The 12,502-nt window shown below is 40.6% G+C and overlaps 6 protein-coding genes across 6 annotated transcripts; 2 read left to right on the top strand and 4 right to left on the bottom strand. All coding sequences in view use genetic code 12, as the record gives it.

The window, feature by feature from the left end:
* Positions 1-1,194: 1,194 nt before the first annotated feature.
* Positions 1,195-2,394, bottom strand: NAP1 (histone chaperone; the record flags this gene model as incomplete). The annotated part of the gene is made up of 1 exon (XM_002617732.1): positions 1,195-2,394. The coding sequence occupies one exon, from the start codon at positions 2,392-2,394 to the stop codon at positions 1,195-1,197; it is 1,200 nt and encodes a 399-aa protein (XP_002617778.1).
* A 227-nt stretch (positions 2,395-2,621) lies between these two features.
* Positions 2,622-5,051, bottom strand: PXA1 (ATP-binding cassette long-chain fatty acid transporter; the record flags this gene model as incomplete). The annotated part of the gene is made up of 1 exon (XM_002617733.1): positions 2,622-5,051. The coding sequence occupies one exon, from the start codon at positions 5,049-5,051 to the stop codon at positions 2,622-2,624; it is 2,430 nt and encodes an 809-aa protein (XP_002617779.1).
* Positions 5,052-6,437: 1,386 nt separating this feature from the next.
* On the bottom strand, positions 6,438-7,415 carry OAC1 (Oac1p; the record flags this gene model as incomplete). The annotated part of the gene is made up of 1 exon (XM_002617734.2): positions 6,438-7,415. One exon carries the CDS (start codon positions 7,413-7,415, stop codon positions 6,438-6,440), a length of 978 nt encoding a protein of 325 aa, XP_002617780.2.
* A 464-nt stretch (positions 7,416-7,879) lies between these two features.
* FOB63_002118 (uncharacterized protein) lies at positions 7,880-8,695 on the top strand (the record flags this gene model as incomplete). The annotated part of the gene is made up of 1 exon (XM_002617735.1): positions 7,880-8,695. The coding sequence occupies one exon, from the start codon at positions 7,880-7,882 to the stop codon at positions 8,693-8,695; it is 816 nt and encodes a 271-aa protein (XP_002617781.1).
* A 179-nt stretch (positions 8,696-8,874) lies between these two features.
* On the top strand, positions 8,875-11,994 carry CYM1 (Cym1p; the record flags this gene model as incomplete). Its single annotated transcript, XM_002617736.2, has 1 exon — positions 8,875-11,994. The coding sequence occupies one exon, from the start codon at positions 8,875-8,877 to the stop codon at positions 11,992-11,994; it is 3,120 nt and encodes a 1,039-aa protein (XP_002617782.2).
* A 135-nt stretch (positions 11,995-12,129) lies between these two features.
* FOB63_002116 (mitochondrial 54S ribosomal protein bL33m) lies at positions 12,130-12,348 on the bottom strand (the record flags this gene model as incomplete). The annotated part of the gene is made up of 1 exon (XM_002617737.1): positions 12,130-12,348. The coding sequence occupies one exon, from the start codon at positions 12,346-12,348 to the stop codon at positions 12,130-12,132; it is 219 nt and encodes a 72-aa protein (XP_002617783.1).
* Positions 12,349-12,502: the final 154 nt, after the last annotated feature.

Here is a 12,502-nt window from a genome sequence, read left to right as displayed (position 1 = left end):
CAGTAAATATACCACGAGATTGACAGATTGTAGTTTACATTTTTGAAACGGTATTGAAAGCTAAAAATACATCAAAGTCATCCCGACTTTCCCGCCGGAGCATATAGCGTAGGTTCATTGCACGTTTATTGCAACTAAAGACAGAGAAGTGTTTGATTGTTTTAAATTACAGAAAGTAGAATGTTGGAGTGCCTCTTGATACAATTTGGAGCCAATTCCGATTAGCTACAAGCCCCTATGCGCAACGTATAACTTATCGATAGTTTTGTTTTCTTGACTAAACCTTGTACCAGTTGAATATTTTTTTGCTTTTCTTTTCTTTTCTTTACGTTTCTTTTATAATTCCGTGAGAACTTGCCTCCGTATTCACGTATGTTCTACCCTTCAGAATCTGTATCCGTGTAATTCGACAGTTCTAGTCTAAGGGGGTTTCTCATTTTATCTCTCTTTGCAGTATTCTGAAGTAATCTCAACATACTATATGTCTTCGCGCGATAAGCAAATAAATTGATGGATGATTTACGAAAGTCCCTTTTTTCATGTTGCTTTCATTTTTTGCACTAATCCAAAGAAGAAAATCAACCTCGGTGATCACATTAGTTGGTTCTTCTTCCTCTAATTGGACTAATGGACTAACTAGTGTAATCCAAATGGTTTCAGGGAAGAAGCGGGCGTGCATTAGATTGCTTGAAATTATCCCGGTAGTAGAGGTGCATAGAGGAGCAAGCATGTGCAAAAGTCGCCACGACTTTCAAATATAGTCGCTGCTTCTGAATAAACAGATATCTAGTAGCACTAAAACCCGCCTATTTCTTTTCTTCAAATTTGCCTCCATGCATTTACGACAGTATTACTCTACTTAGAAAAACACTAGAACACTTTTATTGAGTGTTTGAGGCGCTATAGTCAAATAATATATGCAGCTTCCCTTGATAACTAGATTCACGCCCAAACCTGGCGTACGTTCACGTCATCGCCAGTCTTCGGCACAACAGTTTGGCATGCTGTTTGGAAACTGCATTCAGAACACATTTTACTTCACACAGCCGGCACAAAATATACATCGCGGAAATCCGCTCTCTGGGGCATACGGAACACACATGAGCAGACATAGCAGGAGTCCATTACACCAATGGACTGGATGCCATTACAAGTAAACCCGTATCTGGTCATGAGAGAATAGAGCAGCGCTTCTTATTGTTGCTTGCACTCTTGAGGATTTTCCTTTGGGCCAGGTTCGTTGATGTCATCGTCGTCGTCATCGTCAACATCTTCGCTGTCAAACTCTTCTTCATCTTCCTCAGCAAAATCTTCAGGGTAGTCCAAGCCAACAGCGTCACCTGTAAACCAATCAATGGCACGTGGAATCAACCTGTCCTTGATCTCCTCACCCAATTGATAGTCCAATTCCAATCTTTCTTCCAAGTCTGCGTCTTCCTCGTCATCTTCTTCCTCTTCTTCCTCTGCATCAGCCTTTGGTGGCTTTGGTGGATCGAAAAAGTTGAAGAAAGACTCTGTAGGTGTCAACTTCTCTATAGTACGTGTTTGCTTGGTTGTTTTGTTTCTTTGCTTTCTGCGTTCGATATTGATAGTCACATTCTTTTCCTTGGACTTCCAGTTAATCTCACATCCATCGGCATGGTCGTAGACAAAGTCACCAGAGTAACCCAATTCGGCTTGATAGTGGTAGGTTTTGGTCAAAACCAGGTTGCTCAAGTATGGGTTTTCCGAGAACTCGAAAATCAATTCGAATCCTGGAGTGCTTAAGTACTCCATGCGAATATCCTTCAAGTACTGCAACACTTCGCTATCTCTTTCTGTGATAGCCTCACTCACGGTACTCAAATTCTCCAAAGCAGTCAACCAGAAGTTAGGAATACCCTTTGGTGCGTCACCCTCCTCTGCTTCTTTCTCCTCCTCTTCTTCATCCTCTTCATCTTCATCCTTCTCTTCGAGTTCTTCTCCAACTTCGATTTCTTCTGGAGTAGGTTCTTGCTCACCATTCACAATGGCCTTTCTGCGCTCGTACAAAGGTTCGTACTTGCTAAAGTACTTTTTCTCCAACTCCAATAACTCCTTTTGGAACTCAGCTTCCAACTTCATTTGCTGTTGTTGAATGGCCTTCAAACCTGAAACTCTTTTCTTCACAGCCTTAGGTAATTGGTCAATATATCCACTTTGTTGGCCTACCAAAGTGCCCAATTTACCTTGAATCATCGACAATAACGCTGGATTGTTAGCCAACTGTTTCGTCAAGTTATTCTCATCTTCTTCTGTGATAGTGTTAACACTGGGAAGCTGCTGCTTCAAATACAGATTTGCCACGCTGGATGGTGTGTTCTGGGGGGTTGGAGCTTTTGAAATATCTCCGTGTTTTCTGATTGGTTCCGACATTGTTTCTCTAAGATGAGGGAAAGAAGATCTGTTGCAGAGGATAATTTGCTCGATCGTTTAAAAAAGAAACGCTTCGTTCGTCACGTGGGTGGGCGGCGAGTGTGTGCCTTTACATTGAAGGCCGAGAAGGGAAAAAACTAATATAGTGTACATAATGAAAAATATATTGGGAAAACAATAGTTATAGAAGAAATGAAGTTGATTATTCAACGCCCAATACGGACTGTTTAGAGCTCAAACGAAGCAGTCATTACCATATTCGTGCTTTCGGGAATTTCATCATACTTGCCATCCAAATATAATTCGATGTCATGTTTTCGCTTTTCCCATTCCTGCACACGATCCAAATTAGCCTGAATATCGCTGATTTCGTTATCAATCGACTTCAAGTTCTCCTCCGATGTCAAGTCGTGGAAAAGCCATTCGTGATTTTCAGACGTATCCCCTTTGATCTCCAACACGTAGTCATGGTATTTCATCAATAAGGGCCTATGTGAAAGCGTAATGAATGTGATTTTTTTGCTCTGAAGAAGTTCAAAAAGATAATCTTCAATATCAGTACTCACTGCGTTAGTGAATTCATCCAAAACCACATATTTGGGGTTAGCAAAGAGTACGCGAGCGACACTCATTCTTTGCTTTTCCCCACCGCTGAATACATCCTTCCAATCCTTCTTCACATTGAAGTTTCCTTCTCTGGTTAAAAGATACTCCAATTTCACTTCCCTCAATATGTGATACAAATGATCATCATTGTACCCCATGCTCAACATATCGTCGTACGAAAAAGGATATATGATTTGGTCTCTCAAGTTTCCATTTGTGAAATACGTTTTCTGAGGCAAGTAAAATATCTCCTCGTCGCTAGGCTTTGATAACAAACCATGATAAATAGGCCATAACCCAGCCATAATGCGGGCAATCGAAGTTTTTCCACATCCATTCGACCCCAAAATCAAAAGGTTTTTACGTTCCTGAACTTGGAAATTCAACTTGTCGATCAATAGAACACCTTCAGACCCTTCAGTGCTAGGTATAATGACGGGAATGCTTTCAAAGCGGATTCCGTTACCGTAGTTTCGTTGAACTGTTCCCTTAAGGTCTGCAGCACCATACTTAGATCCAAAGGCAAAAACCGGCGAGTGGCTCACATGTAAGTTGGTCAACAACATAAATACTCGGTTGGTGTAACCTGTAAGTTCCGAAACATCTTTGATAGAGTACATGAGCCGCGAACCAGCGTCAGCTAAAGACAACATCAATCTTTTGTTGATGATAAACTGCCTCATGTTCTGGCGCTCATCAACAGGTTTATTACCTTTAGGTATTGGTTCAATAAGCTCGCCTTCGTCTTGGTGGGGTGTCTCGGAAGAAAAGAATTCTTCCATAAAAACTGGCAAACAAGCAAAGACGTATCCCCAAGCAGACCACGTGTACTTCAAAACATAATCTTCAATAATAGAATAAGAGAAGGAAATATTGATTTCCTTCGAAACATGACCCATAAGCTCATTGAAAGTCTCTCGCAACTTTGCTTTCTCGATTTTTGAGCCTTTATAAAATCCGATTTCTTCGGAGTTAGATATGAGATTGAGATGTTCGTTATAGTACTGACCTTCCAACTGAGTTCTTTGGGATGAAAGTTTGCCAAAAGAAGGGGTGAATTTTTTCAAGAGGACAGCTGTAGCGAAATAATTGGCAAAAATGCCAACAATAGCACCTGTCCCCAAGTTATCTCTCAAATAAACTGAGAAGAATACCAAGTCAATTAATGGTTTACCCATACTTGAGAAGAGACCACAAATGGAGTCACAAAATTTTGCCACATCATTAGTGATGTATTGGTCAATATTCTGAATATCATTCGAATTCAACAGAATTTTGTAATATGCCATTACTTTATCCAAGTACATGTCATGGATGTACCGGGTTAAGTTTGTCCGAAAGCCCAATGAAAGGCGATTCGTAAGGTATTTGATGGCTGCATTGGTATATGACGCTGGGAACGCAATGAGAATCCAATAAATTAAATCTCTAACGAATTTTCTGCCGTTTGCACTAATAATATTCTTAACAATCTGGCCATCGAGTTTGGCAATGATCAAAGAAAGCCAAGTGCGGAGAACCAAGAAAAAACATTGCGAAAGTAGCAAGTATGTGTTTTTTGAAGCGAATTTAGGTATCAAGATTCTCCAAATGATAATTAGCTGGTTCAAAAAGCGCGAGTTGAACAAGTTATTTTGCAGTTTCAACTTTTGATCTATATGGAAATTCTTGTATAGATACTTGTCAGCAGCATATCTATCCATATTTGGCTTTGGAATAATGATCCGTGAAGTGCCATTTTTTCCTTTCGGAATGTAAATCTCTCGAGAACCATTTTTTAGTATAGTCGAAGATTGCCGGATGAGAAGGGGGCGACGAGCCAGTCTCTTATCTTTCAAATCTCTAATCCAGGTAATGAAGGAACGTAGAGCAAAAAAGGTTCCGATACCAAAAGTGGACACAACCGTACCAATAAAGAGGATGACCGGTCGACTCTGATAATTGATGGAGACTTGGTTGTCTTTGTATACGAGCACAAACTCGCGAAGAAGAGATAGCAACTTTCGAATATCTTCTCTCTTATAGAGCTTAAGCTTTGATACTCGATTCATGGTTTTTCAGCGGTAAGAAGAGAGACTAGCAATGAGCCATAATGACCATGTAGTCGCGAATACTACCCCACATTATCTTCCGAGGGTGTGCCGGATAATTTAAATGGCAAATAATAACCTATAAGCATGAGAGTATCCATTTAAGAAAATGCAAGATAATATAGAAGTATATCAAATGGATGAACTATCAAAAGCTTATGGTGAAGTTGAGTATTTTAGGTTTGATTTTTCGACTTTACAAGAGGGGGAAAAAATCAGGTGCACGAGAAGAAATAAAGGTGCCGCAACTGTCAATCAAAAAAAAAAAAAGTCATTCTTATATACTGGTTAATAAGGAAGAGCAAAACAAGAAATCCAAGCAATGGTTTCTTTTCAAAGAAACAAAGTTCATGCTGGGAAGCTAAGCCTCTAGTAAACCGTAAAAAAATCAAAGAAGAGTTTATTTGAAGAAGCATGCAAATCGAAATAGAGAGGGTTCGAAGTAGGATAAATTTGAGGATCACTGTCATTTCTACAACACGATAAGTTGTAGCGATCATATCTTCATGTATCGTCTTGTTAGTCTAGTCAGCAAATAGTTGAAGCTCGGAGTATCAATAAGGCTATCAGAAGAAAATGAGCTCTGAAAGCAACTCGAATCCATGGCATAGACTGAAATTGTTTTCGGGTTCATATCTACACCAAATGAACATGCTTTGTATTAGAATCCTATTTCTTCATATGGGACGAAACGCATGCCCGGAACAACTGGAATTCTTTGGCACAAGCGTCTTTTGAAATATTCGTATAACATTTGAGAACACACAGCCCATAAGCTGCACCGAGATCGGCACATTTTGCGCTGGCAGACATGAGTCTAGCCGCTGGCCTAACTTTTTGCGCCATGGTGGAGTTGAAGATGAGAGATGGGTCGCGGAAATGTGTATACAAAGCAACAGTAGGAACATACGCAAGTAACATCTACAAACCATCAATGCAATCGATCAACACAACCTGTGCTTGAACATGTATAAATTCAAACCATGAATGCGATATATCTTGAAAATGTTTGAGCACAGTGAATACGATAGGTTTTGGCAATGATTGAGCACCTGTCTCGAGACAAAGTTGCATTTGAGTAGCCTGTTCGAAGAGACAATCTGCGGCGATGAAAAAGATGATGAGCATTGATATCAATTGGTGTCTTCTGGCTACTACAATATGCCAACATATTGGATCTTAATGACGGATGATGGGATTTTTCATCTCGTATGCAAATGATCTATATTCAGCATCTATTTGGTGTGTACATCTCCACGTCTATAATGTCTGTATCAATCGGAGTTCCAATATTTCTAATCTGCATCCGATTATGAGTTTCTATTTTTCCTCGCTCCTGTTCTCGCTTTACAAGAGCTGCTCCGCCAGATAGACCAACTTCATTGCTTGTTCCATAAACATCAACGTCAAAATTGAATGTGGACCGATCCGAAGCAATTGCGCCCAAAAACCCTTGTAAAGCGCCCAAGGACCCTCTGTCTTGATGATTTTTGCAAAACAATCCGCAGGTCCCTTATACAAGTCGCCCTTCTGGTTGTACAATCGAGTCAAGACAACGTCCCATGGGTTCATTACTATTGCCACTCCAAGCCCGGCCATAGATGAAGATACAAAGTGTAATCCAATGGAACCATTCTCCATCAAGTTATGGTTCAACAAGTAGTTTTTGGTCAAGTTGTACACCGGCAATTGAGCCGAAGAGCCTGCTCCCGTACGCAAGACAGCAGCGTCAACACCCCGGAACCAACCGCGTACACCCTCAGCAGCATAAATCTGGCGAAATCCATCCAAAACACCTTTGTAGTAGGTTTGTTGGCCCACGCTGACCTGCAACTTGGAACTGGCCTTGTTATAAGACTGCATCCTCGTCTTGATTAGGAAAAGCGGATTGGCAATCACAGCTCCCGTACCACCAGAGACAAAACCTGCCAACACATTGATAAGCAAGTTCTGCGGAATCTTACTAACATCGTCCGAGTAGTCGGCCGGATGGAGCAACTGTGTCAAGTATTTTCGAGATGGCTCATAGAGACCAATACGACAACCATTGAGTCCCATCTGGTACCAATAGCCGCATACCAAACCTTGTTGCAATCCCCGTATTCCTTCGTTTTTGTAAATCACAGCGAAAGCCTGAAGCGGGTTTGTGTACAAGCGGGGCGCATTGGACATCTTTGTAAGTTCACCTTGCAATTGCATCCGGGTTTTGATAAGCTCGATGGGGTTTGTAAAAGTTACCGCCCCACACGCAGCAATTCCTCCTGCAAGGAAACCGCCCAATGTTGACACCTCTTGGGCGAGCGACTTGTGTGGCTTTTTAGTCATGGATAGAAATGAGAAGAAAGCGTTATCAAGCCGATTTCAGGTGAGTCAGATACAAGCGAGTGCGAAAAATTTGATATCATAGAACAATGATTGAAGCTAATTGTTTGAATGGGTTCTCATGGACGTAGTCTAGGCTTTGTAGCAGTTTGGAAAAGGTGAAGATAAAGTGAATAAACAAAAAAACTACAAAAGGAAATAAGTACGAATTCATTATTTTTCATGTTACGTACTGATTAAGGTAAAATTCATCAGGAAACAGCTTAAAGTTAGAAATATGGATTTCGTAAATGTGGAAAATCCTCATCTGCAAACGCAAGCGATAAAGACCAGATGTCACTACATTTTACATAACATCAAATTTTGTCTCATTAGTGACATTGATCTTTGTTTTCTTCGGTCCATGCTGACGATACTACGTTTCCTTGCATGATGCGCGAAATCTCTCTTATCTTCTTAGTTTAACCATGGGATATCCTTCGCCTTTACGTACTAGCATACGTAAACTCTCTCCAAATGTTGTTACAGTGTCATGTCCTTTCTCTATCAAAAATAAGGCTGACGTTGGAAATCGGATGACGTTGATCAAGTACGATGGAGATGTTGTTGTTTTCTCTCCTATTCCATATGGAGAATACATGAACGAAGCTTTTGAGGCATTAGGTGGACCCAATTTAAAACCAAAGTACTTGGTGATTGTCAACTTCCAACACAATTTGGCAGCTCCGTCATTCAAAAAAGAATATCCGGACATCAAGATAATCGCAGGGGAAAATGTTGAATTGGGACCAGAATGTCCTGTTTCACTCAGATTAACTAGTGACATGGGCAATCGCTTGCTTAAAGCTGAAGATTTGAGACAGAAGTGGGGCGTCGATGAAGAATGGTGGTGCAATTTGGAGCTCTGTTATTTGACTAACCACAAGAACAAGGATGTGGTTATGTACGAGAAAACGTCTCGCATCTTAATTGAAGGTGACGTCGTGTTCAACATGGGTGTTCCAGACGAAAATGACTCCTTTGAGCAATACTCACCTGCTACCGGTTACCGAGAAAAGCACTTTCCTTATACTGGATGGTCCTACATGTTGAGGTTTGTCAATGCTAACAGCTTTCTAGGACCATGGTTATTTTCTCGTTTGTCGAACACTAAAACAGAAGGCGGTAGAAATGCAATTAAATTGTTGTATGAAAACTGGGATTTTGAGACAATAGTACCATGTCATGGAAATGTCATTTCAAAAGACGCGAAGATTGTCTTTAAGAAAGGATTTAATCTCTGAAACAGTTATCTTTCCCTCAAGCATTAGGTTTTAAGTGACGTAGGAAATTCTCTATTCAATGCATATGCTCTTTACGATACTTTAGATTATTAATGTACTAACATCTAGTTCAGAGCGCGAAAACTGAAGCGAACAAATTACGAATTTGAAGACCCTACTCAAAACACTTTGTTGCCACCATGCTTAGAAACAATCGAACCAGCCTAAATCGCCATCTCCAACGTCGATTAATGGCAACTTTTTCTCAGGCGGAAACTTTATCCAAGTATCCAGTGGGTCTTCTGATGCATGGGTTTTCCATCGAGAAAGTTCAGCCAGTGCCCGAATTCTCATTAGTGGCAGTCAAGTTGAAGCATGGACGCACTGGCCTGGAACATTTGCATTTGGATGCTCCTATGGACAAGAACAATGTCTTCTCTGTCGCTTTGAAAACTAATCCGCCAGATTGTACCGGTGTGCCTCACATATTAGAACATACAACATTATGTGGCTCTTACAAGTATCCCGTGAGAGATCCCTTCTTCAAGATGTTGAACAGGTCCCTCAGTAATTTCATGAATGCTATGACTGGCCACGATTATACTTTCTACCCCTTTGCCACCACGAATAGAAAGGATTTCAGCAATTTGATGGACGTATACTTATCGTCAGTGTTCGAGCCATTATTGTCTTACGACGATTTTATGCAAGAAGGCTGGAGATTGGAGCAATCAGATTTGACTGACAAGAAGAGCCCGATCGAGTTCAAAGGAGTGGTTTACAATGAAATGAAGGGCCAGTACTCCAATTCCAGCTACTTATACTGGATCAAATATCAGGAGGCCATTTATCCATCGTTGAAGAATTCTGGAGGAAACCCTGCTAAAATTCCAGACTTGAATTATGAGGATCTTATCGAGTTTCATTCTCTGAACTACCATCCATCGAATGCCAAGACTTATACGTATGGCTCATTTCCTTTGGAGGAACATTTGAAGAGCTTGAACGAATTTTATCAGCCATTTGGTGCTCGCTCTACAAAACCGGTGATCAAGCCATGTATTTTTGAGCAACAACCAACTGTCAAGCTCCACAATGTGGAGGTTCCAGGTCCTATCGATACCATGTCATCCAAGCCAACCGAAGAACAATACAAATCTTCTTTGACGTGGTTCTTGGGAAACCCATTAGAGGAGGACAGACATTACGAAGTCTTCAAATGGAAAGTGTTAAATTCGCTTCTCTGTGATGGCCACAATTCGCCATTTTACCAAGAATTAATCGAGACTGGATATGGAGAAGACTTCTCACCAAATTCTGGCTTGGATATGACGACGTCTATGCTCAGCTTCACAATTGGACTTAATGGATTATCAAAGACTAAAGTAAATGAACTAGAGTCCAAAATTAAAGATATTGTGACCGATAAGGTACTCCCTGAACTCACGAAGAAGGAAAAGAGTGTGTTTCATGAAAGGGTTCAGGCTATTCTTCACCAGTTAGAATTGGGATTTAAAAAGCACAAGCCAGACTTTGGCTTGGGGCTCTTAAATTCCATTGTCCCATCTTGGGTAAATGGACAGGAGCCTGTCAAATCATTGCAAGTCCAGTTCATTTTAAACAGATTTAAGGAAGACTACGAAGAAAAGGGACTAGTCCTCTTCGAAGATATGTTGAAGTCAAGCTTATTGAACGAGCAAACTCAAAGATTCAACTTTACTATGGCTCCTCAAGAGTCATACAATGATGCTTTAGTGACAGAAGAGGAAGCGAGACTTGCACTGCGTGTAAACCGCCTTAACGAAGAAGACAAAGAAGTGATTTTTAAGCGCAGCCAAAAGCTTCTTGAGAAGCAAGCTGATTCAGGTGATGTTTCTGTTTTACCTACGTTAACACTTGATGATATTCCCAGACAAGGTGACATGTACAAGTTATCTTTTAGCTCTCTTTCCCACGACGGAGACACGATTCAGAAACGAGTTGTCAATACAAACGACTTAGTTTACGTTTCTGCGGCAAAGAACTTATCATTCCTTCCACAGAGACTCTTGAAGTACTTACCATTATTCAACTCATGTTTGACGAACCTTGCTGGAACCGAGAATATTCCTATTACGGAGTTGGAGAACAAAATCCAACAAAAGACAGGCGGACTTACTTTTTCTGCAATGGCAAAAACTGATCCTTATGATATTGGTAAACCACATGTCAAGTTCGTGATGTCAGGTATGGCTCTCAAAGAGAAATCTGAAAATATCTATGAATTATGGTTTGAAATCTTAAACAACACCATGTTTTCGGCAAATGAAGCTGTATTAGACAAGTTGCAAACTTTGATCAAAAATTTGGGACAGAACCAAATGAACATGATTGCTGATAGGGGCCACTCATACGCCAATTCCTACAGTAATTCTCAACTTACTCCTACAAAATGGATAAACGATTTGTTGGGAGGTGTGGAACAGGTGAAGTTTGTCCTGGAAATGAACAAAAAGTTAGATGAGAATGGCAAAGAATATTTGAAAGAGGAAATTTTACCCATTCTTCAGGAAATCCAAACATTGATCACAACAGGTTCCACTGAAGGCTTGAACAAAGGCTTCAATTACAATATTGTTGCGGACAAGGTTTCAGTCGCCGAAAACGTAAAGTTGATCGAGAAATTCAATGAGAGAATGCTCACTAGTTCTGGATCTAAGTCACTTGCAAATGAACTCCAAAAGTTGAAGATTTCTGCACCTACTTTGAGTCGGACAATTTTAAACTTACCATTTCAGGTTGGATATGCATCGTTGGCCCACACTGGTGCTGCTTACAGTACGAAAGAAGGAGCTGCTCTTCAAGTCCTCTCTCAAATTGTTACTTACAAACACTTGCATTCTGTAATAAGAGAGGCGAATGGTGCTTACGGAGGAGGACTTAACTATGATGGTTTAGGTGGAACCCTCAACTTTTACTCTTACAGAGATCCAAACGCGATAAAGTCTTCTGAAGCCTTTGCATTAAGTTATGCTAACGCGAAGAAAAACTTGATGGACGGAAAGTGGGATGCTAAGGCGTTGCAGGAAGCGAAATTGGCAATCTTCCAAAGTGTTGATGCGCCTAGCCACATTTCAAGTCAAGGCTCTGGTCTTTTCTTGGAGAATATTACGGAAGAATTACGCCAAGAGAGAAGAGAAAACTTTCTTGACGTTTCCCTTGAGGACTTGAAGAATGTGAATGAGAAGTACTTGGGCCATGCGGAAAACCAAGTTTTCACTGTCATTGGTGATACCAAAATCTTAGATGCTGGAAAAGGGTGGGAAGTTAAAAACTTCTAAACAGCTTTCCAGCTACTAGTTACTTGTATATATATGGATAAATCAATTTGTCCGACCGACCTTTATTTGAAATGGATATGTACATGGAAAAAAATTATATCATGAAAGCCAGGTTATGGTTGCTGAAGAGATGAATTAAACACGGTGACTTCTGTTGTAGTCCTTTGCCACCAAGTCTGGCACTTTCCTCTTCTTCTCTTCAGTAAAAAGACAATGTCTCTTTGCTCTAGGGTCATATAAGATCAAATTGAGTTTCTGGGTATGTCTTGGAATCTTGAACCACTTTTCATAACCAGTCTTTGCCGCGGAAACGAGCTTGACCATCGTATGGGTCGTTTTCGCTTTTGCTGCCATGGTGGGTGTAGTTGAAGTGTTGAAGAGCTCGGATCGAAAATTTGTGAGTAGAGACCCGTACACCAAAGTTACTTTCAAGCATGACTTCAGCTCCCTCTATAAGCAAGACTGGGTAAGAGCAGGTACGCGTAAAAGATTTAGTGATATCTGAGAT

This window comes from Clavispora lusitaniae (assembly GCF_014636115.1).
Source record: "Clavispora lusitaniae strain FDAARGOS_655 chromosome Unknown tig00000038_pilon, whole genome shotgun sequence".
Taxonomy (NCBI): domain Eukaryota; kingdom Fungi; phylum Ascomycota; class Pichiomycetes; order Serinales; family Metschnikowiaceae; genus Clavispora; species Clavispora lusitaniae.
The sequence above is the reverse complement of the archived record's forward strand: the minus strand, read 5'-3'. Positions and strand labels throughout refer to the sequence as shown.